The sequence below is a fragment of the Dunckerocampus dactyliophorus genome, chromosome 17, assembly GCF_027744805.1.
Source record: "Dunckerocampus dactyliophorus isolate RoL2022-P2 chromosome 17, RoL_Ddac_1.1, whole genome shotgun sequence".
NCBI lineage: Eukaryota > Metazoa > Chordata > Actinopteri > Syngnathiformes > Syngnathidae > Dunckerocampus > Dunckerocampus dactyliophorus.
In genome coordinates this window covers 17,675,628-17,693,239 of record NC_072835.1, presented here as the reverse complement: position 1 = coordinate 17,693,239, position 17,612 = coordinate 17,675,628, and the positions used below count along the sequence as shown (strand labels likewise).

At 42.8% G+C, this 17,612-nt stretch overlaps 1 protein-coding gene across 4 annotated transcripts in view; it reads left to right on the top strand.

Moving 5' to 3' along the window:
- The first annotated feature begins 869 nt into the window (after positions 1–869).
- The window catches only part of sema4d (sema domain, immunoglobulin domain (Ig), transmembrane domain (TM) and short cytoplasmic domain, (semaphorin) 4D), a 41,035-nt gene continuing 24,292 nt past the window's right edge, over positions 870–17,612 (top strand). For 2 of the 4 annotated variants that reach the window (XM_054756959.1, XM_054756961.1), the window contains exons 1-2: positions 870–1,019; positions 12,054–12,153. In XM_054756959.1, the coding sequence (XP_054612934.1) occupies positions 12,116–12,153 (38 nt within the window). In that variant the 5' untranslated portion in view covers positions 870–1,019; positions 12,054–12,115. Of the gene's footprint in view, positions 1,020–7,955; positions 8,224–12,053; positions 12,154–17,612 lie in introns of those variants that run through there. The other 2 variants (XM_054756960.1, XM_054756962.1) reach the window with 2 other exon arrangements.

Genomic DNA, 17,612 nt, shown 5'->3' with positions numbered 1-17,612 from the left:
GTTTACCGGGGCAGTTGGCAGCTGAGTGTAAAGCTTCCGGGATGAGACCTCTAAATCTAAGGCCATGGTCCTCAGCTGGAAAAGAATGGACTGCACCCATCGGGTTGGAAGTGAGGTCTTTCCACAGGTGGAGGATCTCAGGATCTTGTTCGCCACAACGTCTGCAATAATGAGGTCCCTGTACAGGACCGTCACGGTGACGAGAGAGCTGAGCCAGAAGGCAAAGCTCTCAATTTACTGCTCGATCTACGTTCATACCCTCACTTATGGTCACAAGTTTTGGGTAATGACCGAAAGAGCGGCCAAAATCAGTTTCCTACGAAGGGTGGATGACCTTACCCTAAGAGATAGAGTGAGTAGCTCAGTCATACAGGAGGATCCCAGAGTAGAGCTTCTGCTCCTTCATCGAGAGGAGCCAGTTAAGGTGAGGACCCGCTGGTGGAACTAGAAGAGTAAATTGTGTAATATATCTACCTAGCTGTCTATCTACGTATCTAGCTATATGATATATACTACTTGAGTCATATGAAAGGAAATAACATGTGAAATAATTTATTCAAAAATGTGTTAATTCATAAAATTGTGAAATATTAATGTTACCAGTTTTGTGTATTCATTTATTTATCACAAAAAGTCCCAATAAAATCAATGCTACTCAGGCTTTCATATAAATTAAATAAAAATGGTAAATATTGTAACGTATAATAATGGCAATAGATATATATAAAATATAAAAATATATATTTTTGTTGTTTGTGCTCACGCTCCCTCTTCCCTCCTTCCCTCTTCTTTCTCTCTCGCTCACCCTCTCTCTCCCCCCTCCTCCTTCCCCCTCCATCCTCCCCCCTCCCCCTCCGTGTAGCAATCAGGTCCTGCAGCTACCACGCACTCACACACTTGTTTGAATCAGTCGGTCTCCAACCACCATGAGGAGCTGCTAACACAGGCGCGCATCAACCTTTTACGCTGCTGCTTGCACACCTGGACGAAGGAGGACGGAAGGAAAAAAAGTCTGCTTGGTGAGTTTAAGTTCATTTTAAGTCACTTTAGTAGATGTTTTTGTCGCTAGCTTGCCGCTACTTTGGTGTTGTCGTGCGTGCACTTGAGGCTCGCCTGCACTTGTTGCTCCCCTACAGAGAAGACAAAAACTTTCATTATCGCTTTTATTTTCACTTTCTGGACAAAATTCTCCTTTTGCACTCAGTGGATACTTGTTAAAAGACTTGCCTGCATGTTTTTTTGACACCAAAAGTGCGGATTCTTCACAGTTAAAGTTAGCAGCTAGTTGTTGCAAAGAGTGAAAAGGTTTCAAATAAACATGCATTATGTGAATTAACAACGTGTGAACCCAGTCGACGTTAAACAACCTCAAAGACTACAAAGTGTACATGTGTCCATACACAAGATAACAAGTGTCCGCTATTAGTTTTGCTTTTTGAACCTTTACACTCCCCAAAATGCCATTCGTGCACCCAGAGGTCATTGGGAGGTTTCTGCCCTTGGCATGCATAAATTAAAGCTGCTCTTTCACTGCAACAATACACTCCAAGTTTATGGTCTGCTGCAACTCAGTCTAGCACAGACAGACTAATAATAATGTGAATCTATTATGTTCAAATAGTGTTCAGTGCCGCTGCAGCTCATCTGGTCATAATAGTAATAGCATATGGCGCTAGAGCTGCGTGGACAAGGAGTAGGAGGATGCTTGGGTGGGAAATTTGCTTAGAAGCCCACTTTGGCCCCACCATTTGCCCTCAGGCCCGGCATGGCATCACCCCCGGAGTCCCACGGCTAATTTATGCAAAGCAATCCAAAACAGCACCATTATTTGCTTCAGTTTTTAACCTCAAGATCAGTTTTGATTGACACTGTCAACCATTTTTAGTTATTTTAGATGTTTGTCAAACGGCAGTCTGTCCTTCTGTCTTTACAGCTAAATAGCTCATCCTATTAGTGCAACATTCTCCAACTGTGGCACAAGTACCACTGGTGGTATGCGGGCTCCATGCAGTGGTACACAGCAACACCAGGGTTTTTAATAAAAAATAAAACATGAAATGCAATGGTGTCTGAAATAATTCTTAATAGGTCAGTCGTACCGTGCTTCGGCCCAATTTACACTTTGTGATTGCTTAAATTCATGAAATAATTAAATGACATACACACGAATGTAGTCGCAAGTGATCAAGCGTGCTGTGGGTTTGATATTTGAATTAGTTAGTTTTAGTATTTTTTATTGTGAATTCCAAGTGTCTGTGAGGAGCAATCGCATTACAGTTATTTTATGAGTCTGCTACGTTGGGTGCGTGCATGTGTCCGTTTTGCAATTGGACTCCCTTAAAGCATGGCACTTTTGGCTAGTGTGAGCGCACTGATCACCATCTAAGCACGGCACACTTCCACTCCTTTGGTACGATTGGAATAGGTGGGCCAGGGAACAGCACGACTGCATGCTCATGCGCAGTGTAGCCGAGTCATAACATGACTGTAATGCAATCACACCTTGCAAATTTGTAATGATAACAGTCACATTTCATAATAGAAAAAAATGCAGACTCGGAATGATCTAAAAGTTAAAACCCACTGCATGTTTGCTCACCCGGGACTGCATTTGTGTCCATTTAATTAATGCACTCGCTCCTCTCGCAAGTAAATGAATTCTGGCCACGTCCAGCCTGGTACGAATTGCAAAGTGTGAGAACAGATTTTTGCCTGGATCAAGTTGGGCACACAGACCATGTCGATATGATGGACTTTCCGCCGGGGAAGTCCGACTCATGTGAGCAAGATTCTAAGTGGTGTGGGGCTGGGACCCAGAGAACTAGCCAGAGCAGGATATTGCTGCATGTTCTTTCACCAGCAGCAGACAAATCATTAAACAGCTGGCCGCTCGCCACTGAACAGTTGAGGATTTTCTGCTCATCGCACTGACTTTGCCTGGGGTTAGAGGTTTTGTTTGTGTGTTGTGAGTTTGTCGTGGAGTTTTGAAAGGTTGTGAAATGCCCATAGCAGCAGCGGCTCATTTGTTCTCCCGCCACTGAAATTTTTTTTTGTTTTGTTTCCTGCAAAGTGTTTCCCCTACAATTGCCTCGCCCTCCCGAAACAGTCAAGTTACTTTTATTTTCTATATAGCTCCAGAGCACAACTAAATTCATTTGAAGATACATTTTATATAGAACAAAGTCAAAACCTTGTGTCTTTATTATTGTATGTATCTTATATACACAACGGCATGTCATTACCTAGTGTGTGTGGTGTGTATGTATAGCGTTCACATGAATTATGTGACGCCTCTTTATTTGCCATGGATTTTGACATTCTATAGTGTTTTGGAGTCTTTCTATTGATAAAAAAAAATAAAATAAAATGTGACCGGTTATCATAAATAACTGGTGAGGAGCAATTGCATTACAGCAGTGGTTCTCAACTGGTGGGTCGGGACCCCTTGCCTGGTGGGGGGGGAAGAAATAATGTAATGACTCAATGTCTGTGAATGCACCTCACGTTATTGTCTGCGCTATTCGCCTGCTACGCCGCCGCGAGGTGCACGCCATGTTTCTAGGAAACTGTCAAACTTGAGTGGGATAGGAAGGAGGTCGAGTAGAGACCTAACGTGCAACCCGTCCGACACACAGTTGCAGATATCTGTTGGAGAAAAGCGAGCCATAAAGAGACAGCGTCTCAGCGTTGGAACTCGCGTTGTGTTGAAAACAGTTCCTTAAAATAAAAGATATATGAGATATATATGAAAAATTCCTGCGATTTGGGTCACCACTTGTCTTTGAGGGGTGATGGTACCAAACCAGTTGAGAACCACCGCATTATATACTTGTGCATGGTATTCACCAAACTTCCTCCAGCCCCCATAACCCCCTCTCTCCCCTCCATTCTGAAAACACACTGCCTTTATTTAACTCTGACATATTTTTTTAATCTAAACTATAAAAAAATTGACTAGATAATTTCTACTTGCTAATTGATGTTGAAGCACATAACTCTTTCCTGGGAGTGGTTTATTTGAATTCAATTAGTGCAGAAACGACTGATTCTTGTGTTTTACATTCATTCGAAGCACCGGGTTCACATGAGGCTCAATTAAATTACACGCTACCCTCCTGCTTGTTAATGTTAACCTCACATAAGCACGCACAGCGTCGTCTTTAGGAGTCCTCTTGTTTTTCACCCATAATCAATTTTAAGTGGTCGGGGTGGGGGAGTCGGTCAGGATCTGCAGCGGCTCAAAAAGAGCTTTGTTCCCCATGTGAACTTTGTGCAGGAATGACGCTTGTTTCACATGTCAGGCGTTATTTACTTGGACGTTGTGTTTGGGTTTTGGACCAATGGCCTGGCTGTTGGCTGGAATCTGGAATCTTGGAGTTAGTCCAGTGTTGCATATGGAAACACACTTTAGATGCAGTCAGGCTAGTTTGTCAGCACCCGTCTAGGCCGTGTGAGGACAAAGACAGATTCAGGTAATTGAATAATGCATTTTGGGGGTTCATGAACCGTCAGACCACCTCAGACCCTCTGCTGTGTTTAGTCGTCAGCCACCTCCTCTGCTCAAAAGGTACTGGAGCTGCAATTCACCTCATGCTGTGGCTGTCACTGTAAAAGGTGTCATCTTTGACGCGGACACCCCCCTGTCCCATCTCCAGCCAATTGTCCCCGTCCTGCTCATTAGCAAGCTTGTTACTATCAGGGTATGTTTACGCATAGACCAAGTAAAAACTGCATTTTGTCCCCCTCCGTGTTCACTGACTACAGACATGCAAAAAGACAAGATAAAATCTCTGTCCCCTAAAGGGGGCCTGGCAGAATATAGTTGAGAGCAACTGATGTAATGCATGCCGGTTCACTAGTCTGCCATGGCACTGTGTACAGAAACGTTTCGTACGAGCAAAACTTTTGAATACCCTTCATCAGGGTAAGTGTGATATGGAGATTTTGAATCATATTTTCAGTGTAGTAACAGTACAATCTTGTAGGGAATTGTTATACTGGTAATGCTCTAATTACCCAAACTGCAAAGAGGAAGGGGTGTTAATTTGAAGCAGGTCAAACCGGACAGAGACTGGTATTTCTGAAATGTGAAAACTCAATGTATATAACAACTACGGGGTGTCAAAACGGTGAACCAAGAAGGCAGAGTTTGGACACAATCCTCCATCGCCTCGCAGCGCCTCGCCTTCCTGGTGAAACACACATGGGTGTCCAAAGTGTGGTGTGGTTGCCGTCTGTGGAATGTCGCTCATTGTAGAAATAAAATAAAGAAAAACCCAGCAAAAGTGGGGAAAAATAGAGCAAAAACTGACAGAAACGTGGCTGCCAGTGTGTGCCTATGGCCTCTCTGACCACCACCAAACATTCATACACCGGTGTGGGCATCACTGGAGGCACGGTGGCTGAGGTGTCTTGCCCAAGAGATACAATGATTGGGTGGAGGCAGCGGGGATCGAAGCACCAACCTTGCGGTTTCTGGACAACCTGCTCTACCTGCTGAGCCACTAGAAACTAGAAAAGCTCAAATGTTGACACTAATAACTAATAAAAACACAACGATTTGTCTTTAAATATATGTGTAAGTCTTTTTAAAATTATAAATATAAAAGGACAGTTGAACAGCCCTGACGTAAATGGACAAAAGACAAGTACATAAGACAAAACAGTGAGCTGGCATTGTTCAGCTACAATCTGTGGGCCCAATCTGGTGCATCGTCTTGCTTTGCGAGTTGGGTTTCTCCTGATACCCCTAACAACTTCATTAAAAAAACAATTATAATGCTTTGGAGTGCATGAGAAAGTGGAAAGGAAACTATAGCTCTCCCTGACCACATGGTCATTTATTAATAAGTTAACAAATATATTGCGCTGCACAGCAGCAACAGAACCAATGTTGTAACAGCCGTAAGGATCAAACTGCTCAGTCAGCATTAATATGATGAGTTCACTGTAAGCAAAAAGTGTAACACACATGAGTTTCACACAGCTGAGTAGCTCAAGTAACATTTTAAAGTGCATGCAGAGGTAGATAAAGTTGCTGGATGCTGACCACACATGATACTTCTAATCTAGTCTCTACCATCTTTTGGAGTTAATTAAAACTATATCAGGAGCTTGCCTACGGCCACAGGAGATTGTGGTTAATCGAATAGAGGCACTCATTTGAGCATTTAGAGTAATGAAAACTCTATGACAGCCTTATGTTCCGCCTTTGCGGTATAGACTGAAAATGAACACATTCTGTGTTTGGCTTTCACAGAGTAGTTGTGTTCAAGGTTAATGGTAATGCAATGTCGAATTGTTTTATTTTAAAGCCCCAAATTGATGTTGTCCAAAAAATAAAAGCCCAAAACAACATATCCAGTAAACAGTCCGTCAGTAATTCATTCTAATCTCCACTGTGCTTGTTCATGTGAGGAGCTTGACATACGGCTTGCAGCACGCTCATTGTTTTAGCCCTGCAGGGTCGAGGTCAGAGGCCGACTCATGGTGCTCTGATCTTGAGGTGTGCTGCCTTGGCTCCACAGAGCAGATATCTGGGCCAGCCCCCACCCCCTTCCCCTCACACACTTCCCAGCCACAACACTGCCATACCTCCTAGACTCCCAGGCTGGAATCATTTCCTATTGGCAGAGAAGGGCACCATCTGTTGCTATATCCGAAGCAGACACGCCTGTGAAGGCATTCGATGTGTGTATTACTAACCATACATAATGCAATAATGCATTCCAAAGATGTTTCGGCAAAATGCACCATAAGTCAACTTTGGAATCAGCTGATAACAGGGATATTAGCTGGGGGTTTTTGTCCTGGAAACACGGTGCCTGTGCCCTAAATGCTAGAAAAATCTATGAAAACAAAGCAAATATGAAAGTACATCAAAAGCAAAATCAAACATTGTAGTAGTGTGATACTTTGATATTCTTCATCTTTTTTTAATTAAACATGCAAAACAATCCAGTGTTGGTCAAAATATGTTAAGCAATTAAGTCTTTTTTTTTTTTTAAAGAAGAATTTTTTTTTTAAAGAATTAAATAGTTATTAGTATTATATTTTGTAACATTCAACAACTTTTTCCTCTTTTTTTTTTTTTTTTTCTGCGTGTCCCTAATCCTCCTTGGTATTGTTCTGATTGGGGCCATGTTTTAATAAGCTGTGTAGCAAATCTTTCAAGCATTTTTGCAGCTCTGTGTGAGTGTTGTTTGATATCTGCTCAATACAGCATTGGCATTTCAACAGGAGTTCAGAACAGTCAAGAGTACAGTTTTTTTTTTCTTTGTGTCAACATACCGAGGGGTTGTTTTGGTTCAGAGGCAGCACTGGGCCCCTTGGTTTTGTAAGTGCTATCGGAGGCCATCTAAAGGTTCTCAGGCTTGACTGACGCCACGACCAAGCACTGAAAGAGCAACTGATGCATTGCTGCGGCGCTGCTGACAGCTAACTTGGCATTTTTGAAAAGGTTCCCAGCGTTTTGTGTTGCTGAGGGCACGGAGCTGGAAGGGAATGGGAGTCGGAAGGCAGCCCGCATAGAGTACATTCTGTTGTGAGTTGTTGTGTTCCTCCTATCTTTGTCTAACTTCCATCTGCAGGCATGGCAACATGGAGTTTACAGGTGGCAGAAATGACATTCGCAGGCTGCAGATTTTAATCTTTCCTTTCGCTCAGTTTGATTTGTTCGTGTTTGCATATACCCAAACGTTGCCTCTAATTCCCAACAAACTGCCTGAGGGTTCTAACGGTTCTAACAGTTAAGTTGCATATCCGTGTGCTTGCTTTACTTTCTGGATAAATGCAGATGAGAAAGAGTGCAGCAGCTGGACCCCTCAAAGGAGAGAAGAAAGCAATCTCCCGTCACAATAGACACACTCCCACAGACGCACATGCACACCACCCTATCTGTGAGGCCCCCTCCCCCTCGCTCAATCGCCACCCAAATTCACCCTCCCCCCCTTTCCTTGAGCGATTGTGTGCATTGAGGTTTTCCAGAGGCGCGACTCTTCCTGCACTCCCCACCACAGCAAGCGGATGAGTGTCACCTCCTCCTCCGCCCTTTTTGCAACACTGTACATGGCGGAGAGCTGACGAAAGGCGCATAACAGAAGAATTATGACTACTGAACGAAGAGGGAGGTGGTGACACACCAGATGCATCGGATGATCATCTGTTATGCAGGTTTGCAAAAAAGCGCACTCCACCTGCAGGATCGTCCTTGCTTTCATCATGGTAAGATTCAGTCCGTGTGAGCCCCCTATTGAGTGTTTGTTTACTGCTGTATCTCCAAATGTCAGCGCCTCCTCCTCCGCTACCTTATTGCCGTGGAAATCACGTCTTTCTGTAGCTGTGCAGAGACTCTTGCAAGATGCAAGCTATTTTTACCTCCCCTTTTGAGGTAAATAATTCAGTGTTCTGCTTGATGGCACTTTCTCATGGTGAGTGGGACTTTTATAGAGCATCAGACAGATGTTTTTTTTTCTGTGTATTATTTGGAACCATCCATTCATTCCCTGGTTATTCTATTCAGGGTCATGGCAGGGTCTAGAGCCCGTTCCTGTAGATTAACTGCATGGGGTGAAGGATGGGCTACACCCTGGCAGTCACTAGCCCCCTTAACACCTGTGAAAGACTGTCTGTCTGTCTGTGAAAGCCCCTTTTTCACCACCTTTTCCCATGCCGATGTTCTGTTCACACGGCAAGTTGATGCGGCAGTTTTCCGGCTTTGGAGATCTTATCAGAGGCGGGTCGCACCCTGTGTCTAAAGCTTGGTCGATGCTTCTTTGTAGTCACTATGCCGTCCCTTCCGGCACTGTTGTAAACCTTTTAAAGTTCTGTGTCGAGGCTGTGCAATTCTCTGCCAAAACGCTAGGGGCATTGTTTTCTCTTGAGTCAACTTGGTGAACAACTATGACCATCGTTGACCATTTAGCTTGTTAGATTCCTTTGTCGTAATGTGAGTATGAATGGTTGTTTGTCTATATGTGCCCTGCGATTGACTGGCGCTAAGTCCAAGGTGTACCCTGCCTCTCGCCCAAGGTCAGCTAGGATAGGCTCCAGCATACCTGCGACCCCAATGAGGATAACCGGCGTAGAAGAGGAGAACGGCTGCAGTGCATGTGTGGAGACGGCTACGTTTGCTGATACTATTTTGGCTACATTTTCTGGTATTCTTCTGTCTACGTCTGCTGATAACATTAAATCACAGACGTAAAGCACAGATTGTAAATCGCCGCAGGTGGCATCAGAAATTTCCTGATACAAGAATTGCGTTGATTGACCGAATCTCTTGTTACAACAGTCTCTTTTATTGCAAATGTTAGTCAGCAATTGGAGAAGACTTTCACAAACGAATATGTAAACACTGGTAATGATGTACTAAAATCCGACCAATCACAGCCCTTGCGGTCCATGTTGACACGGCATGAGGTTAGATTTGTCACATAACGACAGCAGGCGAGGAGCAAGTTGAGATAGAAGACGCAGGAGCATAAATCAACTGTAAGGGTATTCTGCCATGCACCAGCCCTGTTGTGTTGAAAGCGATTACTCGACGAGTGTTCTGAACTCCTGTTTTGATGCCAGTGCTTTGGTGGTGCCAGCTCCCATAGCTGACTGAATCAACAGTGCTCCTGCTGGTTGCAGTAAAGTAGTGCTCTCCCATTTAAAAAAATAAATAAATAAACTAATAAATAAAACTTTCTTTCCATAGTTGGACACCTGAGAATTAAAGGTAAAGTGCAATTGGTGATTATGCTTTGCTCAAAGTGAGTGTCTGAAGGCAAGATTGTTTCTGCAGAATGGCTGCAACACGCTGATGCTGACCTTTTCGGCAACAAAGAAAAATGCGGCGCACGTCAGTTCCAGTGTAGGGAGTAACCACCACTACAGTGTGCTTCCTTTTTCCCCATAAAGACATCAAATGTGGTACCAAAGGAAGTGGAACTAAACTCGTCATGGTTACGGTTATTAAAAGCCGGTCAGATGAAGACATAGATGACAGGTTAACAAGCTGCTGGTTCATCATGAAATAAATGACACGGACAGGGGTGTCAAATGCACTGGAACATCAGCGCTTGCACACAAAATGTCTGCATGATATGGTTTTTCATAGGTGAAGGCTGCTTGGTTTAAAAACTGCTAGCACTGGGTGGGACCCATCCTACCCTCCTTTTTGGTTATGTTAATCTCTTTTGGATTATGTACTTAATGTCCTTTTTAAAATAATGTTGTAAAACATGACTCAAAAGCTCTTTTCTAGTTTCCAGTGCTTGACTACGTCAGCAGGAAGGGGTGAAAATTGGTATCCCAACATTTATCTTCTTACAGTGGACCTAAATCCCACTTTGGCAGATCACAATCTGTGTTATTCCAATGCGTTCGCGCATTATAGCGTATAATCTAGGAATCTGATGTGGCTATTGTAATCTCTTAAAGGCAGATAGATAAGATGAGAGCTAATGCCAGATTTTGGATATCACCCATCAGCTTGTCGGGACATAGGATGTGTCTCATTAAAATGTCATCATCCGATTTTGACTTTTTAACATAATGAAATTCTGCTTGTGTGTGTTGAAAGTTTGGAGCTAAGCAACCAATGACAACCACAAACGCCAGAACTGTCCTTTTAATCTTCCACATTATTCACTCGAAACATTGTCAAGACAAGAACCCACAATTTGTTAAAAAAATAAAATAAATTGAAGACAACATTGGACAAGGTTTTCAGCAGGTGATTGACAATAAAAGCATAGTTTTGCTGAACAAAGTCTGACTTACGCACATAAGTCAAAAAATCATCAGTTAGTACTGTCAAACGTTTGCAGCATTTCTTGAACATTTTCAAGAATTCTGTCAGCATGAATAGTTTTACCTTGTAGTTGAACAATGGCAGCCTTTGTCTATTTACATCAGGGCTGTCCAGCTGTCCTGTGATATTTATAATAAAAACAATTTATAATAAAGTTATTCATATATTTAAAAACAAGCCTATGTTTTACTAGTTACATTTTAGCTTTTTTTTTAAGCTACATTATGCCTTTTTGCTCAATTTTTTCACTTTTGCTGGAGTTTTCAATTTTGTTTCTGCAATGACCCGCATCCATAGATGGCCCCTGCCCCACACGTTGGACACCCATGCATCAGGCGATGGAGGAGTGTGTCCAAGCTCTGCCTTCTCGGCTCTGTCACTGGTCAGGGTTTGGGTTGTATTGTGGAAGGGTTTATGCAGCTTTCAGACCCGCATTGCATGGTGGTACGGAGGTGGAGAGCCACTCCCGCCCGCCTGTGTGGCGGATACTTCCCCTTTGTTGACCGCTTGCATTTATTACCGAATAAATGCCTGATGCCATAAATGCCATAGTTCAGTCTGATTGGCTTCTGGCGGTTCTGTTCTCGCGAGACAGCTTTTCCCCGAATGAGAAATCTCCTTGCTTTTTTATCTCGATCCCATGACACCCCTACGCCTTGTATATATCATTTCTGTATAGGAAGCCATTTATATTCACACAATTCTGGTAGGTGCTAAAGCTGTCTAATAATAGCCAATTATGGTATGTTTTAAGGAAACATAGAGCTGTAAAGCACCTTTTTACTGCTGCTGAACAAAACCCAAACTGCTGACCTATGTTTCCAAATATTGAATGATTCCAGGGCTCCCATTTTGTAGTCATACATTTCTTTTCTAGTTCGGCATTGGTTAACGGATCTCTGCTCGGCCACCCTGTGTGTTCTTTGATTGAAATTGTACTGTTTGCTCGCCACCTCGAGGATTTACTCTGCACTCTGTTTATGTTAGCTAGCTGTCTTGTGGGGTTGAGCGACTGCCTCGGTCGCTATGGCAACAGTATCCCACAGAACGTCTCGGGGAGTAGGCCTCGTTAGGACAATTGTGAGCCACTGAAGCATGTCTGCAAAGTTGCACCATAGCCCGCTTGGTATTTTGTGTATATTACCAATCTCAATAGAAGGAATTAGTTAGGACGTTAGCATTAGGAAAAGTTTGCAGTGTTTTGTTTTTTTTCTTTCTTCAAACTAACTTGCATTATTTCTGTTTATTGCAGACTGGCTGGACCTGATCCTCTACCTTTTTAAACTGTGCAAGGGGAACTGAAAAGCAGTTTTAATGAACCAGTACACGCTAGCCGACGCCATGACCGATAAGTAAGTGGTATACAGTATCCTCCTCACACATGTTCGTGGAAAGTGCCGGCTTGTTTATTGATTGTGGATTTTTAAGACAGCGATGCAGTGTTGCTGCCGTGTCTCAAGCGATAACACTCCACTCTGCAAGATTGTGTTCTCTGGGAAGTCTTACTCTGAATGTTTCAGTGCAGAGGGGGGGTGGGTCATTGCACAGAAGGGTAAGTGTGTTGTGGTGGTGGTGAGGGGGGTCTATAGTCTGTTGTTGACCCCCTGAAGATGTATGACATTTGCATTGAGATAGATATGCATTTTTTTCCTTCACTGTGCTGCATTGCTGCCTTTTTATTTCCCTGACAAAACAGCAAGCTAAAGGCCTTTGAGGCTTTGTTACACTACATCTTCTCTATTGCACTTGTAATTCCCTCATCTTTTTCGTTTTGACAAGTTCTCTTCACTCTTCTTTTGTCTCTTTTGTCAACTCCAACACTCCGTGTGGGGTTTTCACGATTGGAGAATTTGGGCGCAGTAAGCAAAATAATCAGCACTCATAATAAGCGGAATAAGAGGCCAGCCAGCTGAAAAGGATACATAGAAACACTGCAAGGGCCAAATAAGGTCGGTCCTATTATGTAGCTGAAAATGTGAGGCAGCCTCACCAGCACTACCAAAATCTGTTTTATCATGTCGAGAAAGTATATTGCCATAACCCTCTCATTTTCTGTAACGGTTTTACACACCACAAACAACTGTTTGCTCCCCTATTATGAAAAATTGACTTTTAAATGATTTTCTAACAGTAATATACAATATGTCCCTAGAGCCTGTTTATGACGTAGGATTCAATATAAATAAACTGAATATTTTTGTAGTTGGAGCACAGAAAACCTGTTTGTCTTTCTAAATACGGGTTTTAACATTATTAGAGCCCTGTAACCATGAAATAACACCCCAATAGTTACTGTTACATTGGTATTATTCTTTGTTTACATCACATTGCGCAGGCTACGGAATCACTGCAAGGACATAACAAACGGCCGCCGCTAGAATTGCAAGCTAGTGAGCTAATTAGTTAGCCTCTCCAATTTACTTATTCTAAACTTAAGAAATTGTTTCAAACTGAGTGGGGAAGAAGGACAAAGAAGCAAAAAAACTTAGCACTTCCAAACAGAATGAGAGGTGAATTTTTTTCATTTGATCTCAGCCATGGCATGTCGGCTCGGCTCTGCTGGCTCAGTAGCCAGTCTCCATGCAGTGTGAAAGGTAATTTAATCTAACGTCATGTCTCATAACATAAAAGATACCTAGTGACCAGAATACTACTACATATAACTTGTCTTTCGATATTTTATTTATTTTTTTTTTTTACTAATAATCGGCCATAGTCAAACACAAAACAACAAAAATTTATTAATTATGTTTAAAAAAAAACACAATGTAGTGAGGGAGCGATATTAAAACCGTGATATAGGGAGGGATGACTGTACATCATAACAGCATGACTGCAAATTGTTGGTCGCCTCTCTGAGACTACCTTTGTCTGTGTCGACGCGCTACGTGAATAACAGTCAACTTATTTGGTCCAAACACAAACAGTTTACGCCTATCTTATGCAGTTTAATTTACAAGTGTGAAAAATATAGACATTTTTTGTTCAATCGGTTCTTTAAAACCATAACATGACAAAACACAGAAAATATGATACCAGGTTATAGATATGAGGTTTCAGGGGGTTAGCTATAACCAACAAGAAAAACCGCCTTAAACAAATCTTTCGTCAGTATTTCATTCAGGATCCCCTGGGCCGAATCAAAATGAAGTGAAGGTTGGGAGTTTCTAAGTAAGTGATGATGATGTTGACGAGCTGTCCACCCTGGATGAAAGGTATCCGGGCAACCAGAAAGAGCAAAAAGGAGGGGGAGGAGCCCGTTGTTTTATTGTGCGGCAGTTGCTAGTCCATGTTGTTAGATGATTGTCCCCTGGCGAAGAATGATAAATGTTATGCCAAAAGGAAGTGAGGGGAAAAGTTGGAGGAGGTCTCCCCCGCTCCTCCCTTCCTGACAGTGATGGCGGACAAAGCATCCCCTCAACGTCGGACTACTTAGGATTCATATAAAAGAAAGAAGAGCATTGCGACTGATTTTCTTTCTAACATGCAAACAAATGTGCCTTTATTTTCTCCAAGCAAACATTTGCTCATTGTGGGATACCAGTGCACATTCCTGTCAGACACATGCATTCCAGTCGGTATTCCCACATTCGAACTAGCCTGTGGACACAAGTTCAGTACTTTCGGCAACCAAGTTTTCCCATCAAATTCCGATCTGCGGTCATGTCCCGTCCCATCCCCAAAATTGTTTGGAAGACACGTTACCATGCATGCAATACAGATGTCCTCAAAGTTTTCTCATCATTGGACAAGTGGTCAATGACTTATGGCCAGTGGATTGGTAAGTGGCACAGGCATTTTGCTTGATGGCAAATTTCCAACCAATCTTGCTCAAATTTTACAGACATGTGCTTGTTAGTCCCCTGAAGGCGCATTCTGTGGTGATTCGCACTAAAGTTACAGTGCATTTTGTACAGTTTAAGATTTTGAGAAATTTCAAGGCCATCCTTATGGGGTCAAACTTTGGGGTTTAATAACAGCGCCACCATATGGTGTACTTGTCAGGAAAATAATAGCACAGGCAACATAGTGGGTGTGCGTGTTTTGACAGCGGTCACCCTTTTTGTGTGCAGCGGTTCAGGAGGAGAAGAGTGAAGATGAAAGAGACAGAATGTAGTTTTTATTTTTGTCTGCATTTGTGCATTCTGAACTAGGGGAAAGAATGCGAAAACAATAGCAAGATGGCAAAAATGCGTTCTTCCTTCACACCATACAATTACAGTACGTTTCCTTTCGCAACTGGTCTTTTGTTGTTCAATATGTCTACTGTTCATTCCTGCTCATTCTTTTGTCTTTTCGTTCACCAACCAGTGTGGGAATTCACAGGCTGGAAGAACGTCTCTCCAAACCAAAACTTGCCCTCTTCTGTCCCTATCAGTTTCCTTCCCTCCCCACCTGTAGTGACGCACGCTGACAGCGCTGTCAGGCACCGTTGATGTTTAGAGATGGGGCGGCTGAATTGCAAAGAGAAGAATGTGTTATGGCGGGGGCGGGGGCTTTACTGGAAGCACTGCATGGTTCCAGGGAATCTTGGTTAACTGTATATCTTTGCTTTGTTACTACATGAGTCAATGTCCCACATGTTGGTTTTTCGAGAAGCCATAATGGGGGTAAAAAAGCTAAATGTGCATGAGTGAGCAACTACAGTGTGCTGATAACTTTTTATATCTCGTGTTTTTTAAAATTCAGATTTAACTGTAGTTTGTGCACACCTGGAGGTTTCAACCATTCAACCAAATTTGGAATTTGACAAATGGCACCTGTTCTTACAAAATATCATGACATCACTACTATTAAAACATAAAAAAAGGAGCGGCGGCCCAGAAGTGAAAACCATTGCTTCAAGGGGTATTTTCAACGATGTTAAAGGGCTGGTCATCCAGCGCCATCATTTCCATGATGAAATCCCATTGTTTTAGCCTTCAGGTCATTTATGGCAAACTTCTTTGCACTTTTAAAACGCTGTGGTGATAGGTAGAAGCGTCGTAGCGATGCTGGCGTTTCAGGTAGCTGGTAAGGTTTGATGTGTTGAAGCTGCATGTTTTTTTTCCCTCATTGCAGAATGTTTGCAGAACATTTAGAACATTTGGCGAAATGTCTTTCTCTGAAACAGTGAGAAGCGAGAAGAAGCGATCGACACCATGTTTGTTTACAAGTGAGCTCAGGGAAAGTTAGGACAGGCCACTTGCAGCACGTCACAGAAAAGGAGCGTTTGATTTGCTCACGCTAATCCACCTACAGCACAGTATGGGTAATCTTGCCTCGTTGGAGTTTTTTTTTTTTAAATGGTTATCGGAGCTACAGTATGTATTTTTTATTTTATCAGATTTATTGGTATGATGTCATAATTCCTTATATTGGCTCAAAATAGGTTTGTGCACTCCTATTTCACAATGACCATGATAAAGGAGCAACTTGTGAGCATTGTGAGGAAATTAGATGTCACACTAGCATGACCTCAATAGCTCATCCATCACTATGTTTACTATTGACTGATTTTCTGAAGTGGGAAATTTGTTTGGGACCGAAAAGTCTCCAAAAGGCCAGCTTTGGCCACTCCTTATTCAAGTCCACTCATCACCCATGACATCCCCACTTCCTCTCTGAGCCCTCTCCAGACCTCTGTGTCACCAAGGTCGTGGTTACGGGGCACCCTGAAAGTCGCACCCCACCATGACACCCGCCCTTGAATGACTTACAAAGGCGTGGCATCCTCGGAATCGTGGGTGCACAGGAAAAAAAAACCCTGTATCAGCTGTCACTGTGTTTGTGGGAGCTGAACAGGAAACAAAGTCCGAATGCTTCCTAACGATGTCCAAGGGGATGTAGCCTTTGACCCAAAGCCCATCAATCTTCGGCACATGTCATCATCTCCCTCGTCTCAATTGATGCTGTCAGAGGAGAGTAAGAGGCAGGGATGTGCTGTATCGTTTGTTTGTGCTTGCTTGCATCCATGTTTGGGGGCTTTGTGTGCGACTAAACAATGGAGAGAAGTCTGAAGTGATACCTCGTGGACACTGAAAGGCTGCGTTGGATAGCTGACTCATCAGCTAGCTTGCATGGCTCTTGACCTTGATCTCTTGTGGTAATATACTTTTTAAAATTTTGCCTGTTATCCACAATCCTTATGTAAGCCATGAACACACGTCTTTCTCTTTTCTATGCATTCTAAAGGTATAAAAATACATTAAAAAGAGGCAGCTCATTACTGCACGTAATGGGACACACCTATGCCGCCTACAAAGACTGCTATTAAAAAGAAACCCTCCAACAAGGTTTTATATATTGCTACATGCTGTGACCATGTAGTAACAGGTCCATTCATGATAACATGCAATACTTACAGTATTTTGCCGTATTTTGGTCCTTTTAACCATTACCCGGACTTCCTTCTTGGACGCATTGATTTCACATAGCAACATAGAAACGAACGCCTACACCTAGCATTAACTTTTCCAAACTCAGAAATAATAACACCGCAGCAGTAGCGGCAGCTCCAATATTTAGTGTTACCTTTTTGGCAGGTGTGTGGTGAAGCTGGTAGCCAGCTGGTAGCTAGCTCGCTGGTGTGGCGCTGTAGCTTGGTTAATACACACGTCACATTATGGAGCGTTGTTGGTGCTTTTCGGAGTTTTTTTTCTCAGAAGGCTATATAAGCGGAGTAGGTGATTCTCATTACGTGCATACTTAGCGCCGTTTTTATATCTTTAGAACGCACTGAAAAGAGCCGTGTGTTCATGTCTCACATAAGGATTGTGGAATGATGGGCAAAAATTTAAAAAAAGTGTAGTTTTCCTTTAAAACAAGGTCA